At 46.5% G+C, this 10,014-nt stretch overlaps 1 protein-coding gene across 1 annotated transcript in view; it reads left to right on the top strand.

Moving 5' to 3' along the window:
- LOC108802991 (endophilin-A2-like) overlaps nucleotides 1-8,941 on the top strand; it is a gene marked incomplete at its 5' end in the record, with an annotated part of 53,323 nt that extends 44,382 nt beyond the window's left edge. The window contains one exon of the mRNA XM_018574841.1: nucleotides 8,799-8,941. Within this exon, the coding sequence (XP_018430343.1) occupies nucleotides 8,799-8,941 (143 nt within the window). The remainder of the gene's footprint in view (nucleotides 1-8,798) is intronic.
- Between the last annotated feature and the right edge of the window lie 1,073 nt (nucleotides 8,942-10,014).

Raw genomic sequence — 10,014 nt, 5'->3', positions numbered from 1 at the left:
CCTGCCCGCAGTGCGATCGGAGGGGTGGCAAAACATTGCCTGCGTTCTGTTCTACTGCAAACACAGAAAATGCTGCATGCTCTATTGTTTTGCATTTGCAGTGGAACAAAATGCAAGCCTAGTTTTGCCACCTGTCCGATCGCACTGTGGGCAGGGGGGCGTTTTAGTGAGCGATTGCGGTGCATTCCAGCAGCTACCGCTCTGGAACGCACCGCAATTGGTGTAAACAAGCCTTAAGTAAAACACACACAGCTTATTATAAAAAGTATCTATACTATTAATCGCAATTTCTCTAATCATCCCACTGTCCACACAAATGCTGGATTTCTCCCACATGCAGTGCAGGAACACAATACTCTGCTTTCCAGTGAGGTGCCACTACACTTTTTTTTGCCCAGTGCACCACACCACCGCACAGCACTTCTAAGGGCCCGTTCAGACCAACTGTGGTGCATTCCAGAGCGGTAGCTGCTGGAATGCACAGCAATCGCACACTAAACTCCCCCCTTCGTTCTGGGGCAGGAGGGGGCACAGTGCGATTGGATGGGTAACAAAACATTGCCTGCGTTCCGGTCCAGAGCCAACACAAAAAAATGCTGCTTGCGTTGGCACTGGACTGGAACGCAGGCAATGTTTTGCCACCCGTCCGATCGCACTGGGGGGGGGGAGCGTGGCTGCGGTGCCATTCACTTCAATGCACTGCACCCTCCCGCCCTCGAAAGAAGGGGGGAGTTTAGTGTGCGACTCTGAACACACCGCAGTTGATGTGAACAAGCCCTAAGACACCACACAGCCCCCGTCTTAGCTGACTGTCCGCATTACCTGAAAGTGCTGGCGGTTGTAAGCTGCAGAGAATCGGCAGTAAATCAGGGAGGAGATTAGTGTAACACTGGGGGGAGGGGGGGGTACTGTGAACTCTGTGAGTGTTAATAATTATATGGAAGTTTTATACTTTTATTTTCTTTAATAAATGAAACATAAAAATATATATCTCCTCACTTTCGCATGAAGAAAAGGTGACAACTCTGGGGGGGGGGTATGGAAGGAGGAGAGCATTATTTTAGTGCACCACAATACAATTTTTACTATGGATCCTGTAAGACAGTCTGGGGGACACAGACTGGAAAGTGTTACATTTCTTTGCCTGCTGGACGAATCCTTGGGGGCCATTCAAACCAATTGCGGTGCGTTCTAGAGTGGCTGCTGCTGGAACGCACAGCAATTGCTCACTAAACTTCCCCCTTCGTTCTGGGGACAACCAGATGTTATCAGTGCGCACTTTTACCAATGTGTTATTGGAGCTGGGGGTTATGGACGGGCTCTGCGGGGATCCCTGTGGGCCACCTACAGATCTGTTCTCCAATTTCTGACCCCCTAGAAGAAGGGCATGGAGGATGAGAGTTATTACCTTCCCTCCCTCACTATTCCATTAACTATCTTGGTTTTGTAGTGCCCTTCACGGAACAGTGGCCTGGGGGTCCTCCCTGGGGCGCCTGTCTTGCTTTCCCATCCGTATCCAGCCTTGCAAGAATATGCCCTCACTCATTACCAATGTTTTGTTGATTTGATTTTCATATGTTGCTGGGGGGAACTGTTCATATTCCACTCTGTGTACCCCTGGGATCAGCCGCTCCTATCCGCCGAATGGTCGGGCTGGTGTGGACGTGAGAGGCACACCTCCTTTCTGCATGGGATTGGCTTTCTGTTAGCCCATGCTCCTGCCACCTCAATCTCATCCTCTGGTTGTACTGCAGTGTTTGGTCCAAGGCGCCTACCGAATGCCAATGGCGGCATAGCACTTCATATGTATCGCTTTACTATACGGCATGCCACCTAGCCAGAGTAATTGATTGGTGCCGTCATACAGATCTGAAGCTATGGATCGCAGTTGAACAGGCGAACCATCCCTCTGAGCTGCCTGCAGTGGTGCTCACTATCAGTCCCACCATTGGGGCCACTTGGTCCATCTGTAGGGGAATCTTTGCGAAGGCCACTATCTCTCTGAAACCACCCCCCCTCCTTCCTGTTGTAGGTAATCTTTCCTTCCCATCGCGTCTTGAGGACCCAGGCTTCAGGCCTCTTCTCCTCAATAACTGCCATAGAGCACAGCACCTTCCGACAAATCAGCAGTGGCTCAGTAGACTACAATTGGCTACTGATGACCGGTTCACTACTCTCGGCTTTTGGCGTATGGTCCAAATGTCACGTATTCTGAGATCCTTTCCGCCTGCTGTTACTTTTACATGACCTCTTACGCTGTTCGAAAGGGAATGCACTCAGGTGGGTAGCCTCAAGCATGCCATATCTCTGATATATAACCTCTTACTTGCCCCGCCTTCCGATTTTCGTTCCTCCCTACCTGCGGAAATGGGAACGAGACTTAGGGGTTAGTTTCTCCCAGGACTAAGGTGGACGACATTCTTCATCATACTCTACGCTCCTCCGTCAACACGAAATACCAGGAATCGGGATTCAAGCTCCTTACCAGATGGTACAGGACCCCACAACTTCTTTGTTCACATTTTCTGGTCCTGCCCGATGCTATTCTCCTTTTGGTCATTGGTTCGTAGCATCATGTTGTTTCTTTTGCTGCATTGTAACTCCATGTCTCGGAAACGGTACAGGAAATCCCTTTTGCCACAAATGCGTAACACGGCTAGAAGCTGCATCCCTGAATTGTGGGAGCAGATTAAACCCCCTTCGGTCCCTTTAATGGCTGAGAAACATCAGTAAAATTGAACGTATGGAAGACTTGATCTCCCATGACAGGGGCACACATGCTCAACATTGCGCTAAATGGTCTTACTGGCAGACTTTCACACTCTCCTGCGAATACTGCACCCTGTTGCAGGAAGTAGCTGGGAACTTCCTACACTTTTCTCCATGAGGCGGATGTGATGGAAGGAGTACGAGACCCCCTCTTTTTTTCTTTCCCTCCCCTGCTTCCCCCCCTACTTCCCCCTTTCTATCCACCTACTACTCCTCCCCCCCCGTCCTCCCTCCCCTGCTTCCCCCCCTACCTCCCCCTTTCTATCCACCTACTACTCCTCTCTCCCCATAGTACTATGTGTCCCCAGTTATTTACAAACACCGGAGTGATCAGACGATCACTCCGGTGTTTGCTCTGCACAGAGGGATCGTTAAATATCATTGATATTTAACGATCCCCCGCTCGGCCACGCTACACAGAGCCGCTGTCATCCAAAAACTGACAGGATGACAGCGGCTCAGAACAGAAGACGCTCAGCCATCCTGAAATGCGGCCAGCCGCCGCTCGTTCCCAGGACCCCCCCGACCCCCCCGCCGGTGATTTTTGTACGGATCCCCGCTGCCACAGACCCTACAAGCAGCTTATAGTAGAGCTTATAGTAGAGCTTATAGTAGAACTGTAAATGCCAGGTCCGTATGGCATACTGACCTGGCCAGCTGGAAGCACTTTTGTAGGTCCGTATGCCATACGTCCTTGGCAGCGAAAGGGTTAATAGGTTGGTGAGTTTGGTTATTAGTGGTGGGTAATTTGCCGCATAGAGTGATGGGAGGGAAGGTGTATACCCAAATATGATAGAGAGGTAGGTTCCCACTGAAACGGGAATTTATCTGCTAGTGGCTTTAGTAGATGAGTTGATAAGGTTAAATTTAATATTTTTGATTTAGTTGGGTTAACTGTCAACCCTGAGAGCCCCTTAAACGTATCTAGAAGTGCCATTAGATTAGAGAGGGATATATGTGGTATGGAGATATAGATCAGAATGTCGTCTGCAAATAGGCAAAGCTTGTGTTGTTGCCCTGCTACTGTGATACCCGAAATATCGGGGTGAGCCTGTATCATAGCAGCCAAGGGTTCAATTGCTAGGGCAAATAGGAGGGGGGATAAAGGGCATCCTTGACGCGTCCCTCTACGGATTGGAAAGGGCGTTGATTTGTAACCAGCGTATTTCACTGATGCAACCGGTTGTGAATATAGTGCCGAGATCCAGGTGCAAAATTCTTTACCGAATCCCCAGCGGCCCAGCATGTCCAACTAGAGCTGCAACAACGATTCGATTTAGTTGATTAAAATCGACGATCGAAAACGTTACCAACGTTTTCGATCGTCGATGATTCGATTGCTGCGATTTGCTGTATTCCTCTATAGCTGCTGGTATTCTGCACTGCGCCGCTGTATAATGTACTATATTGCACACCACACTTTTTTTTACTTCCACCACTCCAAGCTCGCTCCTGTGATGGACTACAATCTCAATACAAACTAGTAGTCCATCACTGGAGCCTTTTTAAAAAAAAGAAATCCGATTCATCGAACTTAATAATCAGCTAACTAATCGATTATAAAAATAATCGTTAGCTGCAGCCCTATGTCCAACAGATAGGGCCATGACAGAGAGTCAAACGCTTTATGCATGTCTAGCGATAGTAGCAGCGACTGAATATTTAGTTAACTCACTAGGTCTATCAGAAGACATGTTCTGCGGATGTTATCTCCAGCCTGGCGGCGTGGCATAAAGCCCACTTGATCCTTGTGGATAAGGTCCCCTATCAGTCCATTTAATCTAGTTGCAAGAATTTTAGCTAGAATTGTGATGTCGAGATTCAGAAGCGATATTGGTCTGAAATTCGACCAGGTGGTATTATCTGAATTTGGTTTTGGGATCATACATACTGTAGCCGCTAGGGATTCCTGTCTGAATCGACCGTTAACTCTGAGGGTGTTTAATGCATTAGTGAGCAGTGGGGTCAATTGATCACTGAATTTTTTATAGTAGGTCGCTGTGAAGCCATCAGGGCCAGGTCTTTTGTTGGTCTTAAGGGATTTTATGGCCGCCTGCACATCGAGGTTTGTTATTGGCCTGTCCATGGAACTGCGCTGGGTATCGGATAGGGTTGGCAGTGACAGGTTGGCCATAGTTTGGGTTTGTAGTTCAATGTTCAACGGTCCGTGTGGTTGGTAGAGAGATGAGAGGTGATGTGCAAATTCTTGGACTATTTTGCGGGGGTTGCTGGATATTGTTCCATCTGACATATGTAAGCGGAGCGGTTTTTGTTGTAAATCTAGTTTCCTCAGCCGGCGAGCAAGTAAGGAATCCTGCTTGTTACCATGAAGATAGAACTTATGTTGGGTCCTATGTAGGCTTTTTTTTTGCAATATTAGGAGTAAATTCAGATCTCGTCTGGCCGTATCTAACTGTGTACTGTTTAGTTGGGTTGGGTGTGCCGTGTATGCTTGAGTTTGTTTTGTATATGTGTCTTCAAGTGTTTTTAAACGGGCTTGTGTTTGTTTTTTGAGTGAGGATGCTGCACAGATGCATTCTCCTCTGAGGACTGTTTTATGTGCCTCCCACAGGGTCATGGAGGAAACCTCTGGGGTGTCATTAAGGGTTATGTACTCCGTAAGGGCTGACTCTAGGGATGAGCGTACACGATCATCAGTCAACAGGGAATCATTCAGAGACCATGAACGATCTACTGATTCTGACCAAAAGGAGGACAAATGGCTAATGACACCTCGGTGGTCCGTCCATGAAAATGGATGGATGGTTGCACCCGTGATTGAAGGGAGGGTGGCATGGGAAGTGAAAAAGTGGTCTATCCTTGAGAATGAATTGTATGGATGCGAATAAAAGGTGTAGTCTCTGGCAGTCGGGTTCATTTCTCGGCAGCAGTCCACTAAGGCGTATTGGGATAACAGCAGACGAAAAGCTCTAGAGGTGTCCGGAGGGGAAGCTGCAGTGTTAGAGCGATCGATACTTGGGTAGATCGTTAAGTTTGAGTCAGCGCATAGGAGGAGGGTGCCCCGTTGATGCGCGGATATAACTGAGAACAGGTGTCTAAAAAAGGGGATCTGATTGGAATTTGGCGCGTAATAGGTGACGATGGTCACTTCCACGTCACGAACAGTTCCTGTTAAGATTAAATATCTTCCTGGCGGGTCAGGGATCTCTTTTTGGCAAATGTGCTGAGCGCCCAAAACCAATCAGGACCCCTTTATGTTAAGTGTCTGTATTGGCCATATAAATTTGTGGGAAATGGTGGTGGAAGTAATTTGGGTGGGACGAGCGTGAGAAGTGAGTCTCCTGAAGGCAAATAATATCTATGTGTCTAGAGCGGAACTGTCTGAATGCTTGATTCTGCTTATTGGGTGAGTTGAATCCATTGACATTAAGGGTTAGGCACTGCAGGGACATCATCAAGGTTGTGTGAGTAGATAGTTAAGGTCTCGGGACATTTGTAGGGAGTAAGGTGGAGCGCTCAGGGGGAGGGGTGGGGTGGAAAAGATCAAGTGAGAAGGCTGGAAGTAAAGAAAGAATTTGGGGTGCAGTGTGGGCTGCAAGTTCTGACCAGGGGCCAGTCACCCGCCACATATCCTGTGACGGACTGCCCCCCTAGGCAGAAAGATCATCTCCATTCCAAACCCGTAGGTTGGGACGAGGGAGAGGAGTAGGTGACGGATGGGCAGTTCCCCTCCGACACCCTCCGATCTATTCTCTCAGTAAAATGCACTATTCAGCAGTTCAGAAATAAAATGTAAAAATAATTAAAATAACATTAACACCTCTGGCCTAACATAATGTAATATATGGAGTGCATAGTAACTTGAGAATTCGGCGAGCAATGACTCCCGCTTCTACAGATAGGTGGATAGACACCATCTAAAACCTAACTGTGTGTATCCACCCAAAACAGGCTAAGACTAAGGCATTCCACGTGTAATACTTTGAGTGATACTAAAATCAACGGCATTCAGACTTATAGGTGTGAATTAAGGTTGGGTAGCATTTCAAGTTTCTAAAACTTCTATAATCAACTGTATAACAATTATGTCGAAAATCGGCTGTGTTAATGAGGACCAACTATATTAGTCAATAGCTACCCTCATCCAATCGATTCCGAGTCAGAATGCCGTGTGGTTGATCTTGTGGGGAAAAGGTGGACTTTTTCATCTGTGCAATTACATCCAAAGTGGAGGGAGCCTGGTGGTGGTCTGAAGAAACAGGGGAAAGATGGAGTTCCTCAAGGATGGCATTTAGCTTTTGGAGCGAAGAAGCGTGATGTTGGCACCCTTAGTGAGAAAACGACAATTTAAAGGGGAAACCCCATCTGTAAAGAATTTTATGTCGTTGGAGGATCTGACTGCCGGTTTCAGTTCATGTCGTTTAGCTATGGTGGATGGGGCGAGATCTGCAAATATTTGGTATTTGTGCCCTTGGAAATTGAGGGGTTGTTTGATACGTGCTTCATGGAGTATGGTTTCTTTGGAACGAAAGTATAGAAATTTTGCGATGATGTCGAGTGGTGGGCCATTTGGGTGTCAGGGCTCTGTGAATGCATTGGAACTCCAGTCTTTCATGAGGTATGGACGGAGCCAATTCTTGAAGCAGTGCCGTAACAAATGCTGGGACGTCTAGAATAGATTCAGGTATCTCTCTTATTCTGATATTTGAGCGGCGTGATCTATTCTCTAAATCTTCCAGTTTAGAGAGGAGAAGGGCATTGTCTTTCATGGCGTCCAGCTCCCGGTCATGCGTTTCCAGGGTCATCGCAGTGACATCCATCCTGGATTCTAGATCAGATGTTCTGTGCCCAAGATCACGTATTTCTTTTGTTAGCTTGTCTGTGATCTGCTTAGATGTTTGTTGTAAGGCTTTCTGGAGCATACGGTCTATTCTTTTAAGGAGGTCTTTTTGTAAAGAATCAGACCTGGGGTGAGAGGGGGAGCTGGCTCTGCTTTCTGTGTCTTCCCTGTGAGAGTGAGACAGGGAGGCCTCATGTGCCTGCCTCTGTGAGACATGCTGCGGCGCCATCTTGGCTGGAGTGCGGGTCTGCCTCTCACCTGCAGATCTCCCTCGTTGGTGCTGCTTGGAGCCGGCGGAGGACATGTCGCCTGTCGCCACCTCCGTCTAGTGATGCGGTAGGTGAGGACCCACGGAAAGGAGAAGAGGCTTCTACAACTACCATTTGTTGTTGGCACTTACAAGTGATTGTTCAGTCTTATGCTCTTATAGGACAATCTACACCTTACACCTTTTCCAGTTACAGCTAAATCTACTCGTGCGGTTAGCATCTCAATTGCGTTTCAACATCAAGCACCTGGTTCTCCAGTCGGTGGCTACCTGGTTATCGGCACACACTTTTACTCGTTCCTTTAGAGTTGATATTGTTGCATCTGCAGATGCTTTCTTTGGTCGCTAAGTTTTACAGGCGACTGCTTAGTTTGTGTAAGCCAGGGTTTATTGTTCCTGCCCCTTAGTGGACACTGCTTGAGATGTCCCATCGGTACAGAGATCAAGATCTCAGCTGTGTCCTTCAATGAACAAAAGAGAAACTAGGATTTTTTTGTACTCACCGTAAAATCCTTTTCTCTGCGTTTATTGAAGGACATAGCACCCTCCCTACTTTGGGTCTTTTTGTGCCTTTAGCTCCACTGCTTTGTGACTGAGCTACCTTGGATGTGAGTGCGGCCACCAGCAGGAGCCACCCGCAGAGCCAAGCGTCTTCTTTTTTTTTTTGTGCCTAGCATCCTACTCCTGCAAATGGCGGTATAACACATCGGTACAGAGATAAAGATCTCCACTGTGTCCTTCAAAGAACGTAGAGAAAAGGATTTTACGTTGAGTACAAGAAAAACCTAGTTTTCAATGCAAAGGCTAATTTATCAACAATATCATTGCTTTTTGCTGCTTTAACACTCACTTGTTTTGTAATTGCTCATGCAGCACTGTAAACTATTTAATGATCAACCCTCTTTTATCTTATTTGATACAAAGGAGGAATGTGCCAGTAAAATTGAATTTTCTTTTAAGGTGATGCATTGTTGGATGCTGGGGAATCCATGAAGAGATTAGCAGAAGTAAAAGATTCTCTGGACATAGAAGTCAAACAAAATTTTCTAGATCCTCTTCAGAATCTGTGTGACAAGGACCTAAAGGAAATACAGGTTAGTTGACCAGCTTTCTTTCTTAATAATGAATGGCATAATCATTTGGCCTTGCATACAGTGTTTAGTGCACCCATCTGGAGTCTTTTTTGCAGACACCAAGAACATTGCTTTCAAGTGGTGAAACCTTTTTTTGAGAGACATTGAAACAAATGCTTGAAGCATCAGAGCATTTGAGGGTGTCAGACACTGTTCACATACCACAATGGAGAGATAAGGTTCGCTAAATGCTCTTCTGTGGTTAGCAATCTTGTTTTTATCTTTTTAGAGTCCTTGACTTAGTCTCACCAGATACACTGTAACCATAGCATTTTTGGGTGGTTAGGTTTTCTCCTACAACCCAAATCTATACTGGCAAGTTAATTTGTTATCATATTGGCCCTAGAATATGTGTGCCAGATTATATGTCTCTGCTAGAGACTGTAGAATGTATGTGAATGGTTTTGTGTGCAAAATTTTGCTTCTGTTCGCAAATTCTGCATTAAGTGATGAACACAACCGCAGCCATGTTCCCTGCTCTGACACGTGGTCGTGACTTCTCTAGTGGAGATCGCGGTCTGATCACAGTTTGATTCGGTTCGCAACCAGAATCGTGGAACTAATTAAGTTCGTGAACCGAGGTACCACTGTATGTGCTAATCAGCAAACTAGTTACACTAGCATCACATTTCAGGTCATTAATGGAAATTGCTTTAATATGTAAACCAATTTTTAATACAGCTATTACAAGAGACCCTACCAATGCAGTGCTCTTAATGAATGCAAGTTGCAATATGTCTGTGATCAGGAGAAAGAGAGAAGAGGGTCTTCTCCTTAATAAAGCTGTTTGTGTAAGCAAAGCAAGGGCTAAAGCTGGCTGGCTGTTAGACTAGTCTTAGGGCTGCAGCTAACTATTATTTTCATAATCGTTTAGTTGGCCGATTTTAATTTAGTTGGCCGATTTTACCTTTTGCACAAATTGATTTTTTTGCATAAAAAATTCTCCCTCGCTTCTACCTCTCCCCACTTCCCTCCCTCCCCCTCTCTCCCTTCCTTCCTCTTCCCCCCCCTCTCTTCCCCCCCTCTCGCTCTCTTCCCCCCCT

This window comes from Nanorana parkeri, unplaced genomic scaffold (genome assembly GCF_000935625.1).
Source record: "Nanorana parkeri isolate BGI_ZX_2015 unplaced genomic scaffold, ASM93562v1 scaffold3271, whole genome shotgun sequence".
Classification (NCBI taxonomy): domain Eukaryota; kingdom Metazoa; phylum Chordata; class Amphibia; order Anura; family Dicroglossidae; genus Nanorana; species Nanorana parkeri.
This window is presented reverse-complemented; position numbering and strand designations above follow the sequence as displayed.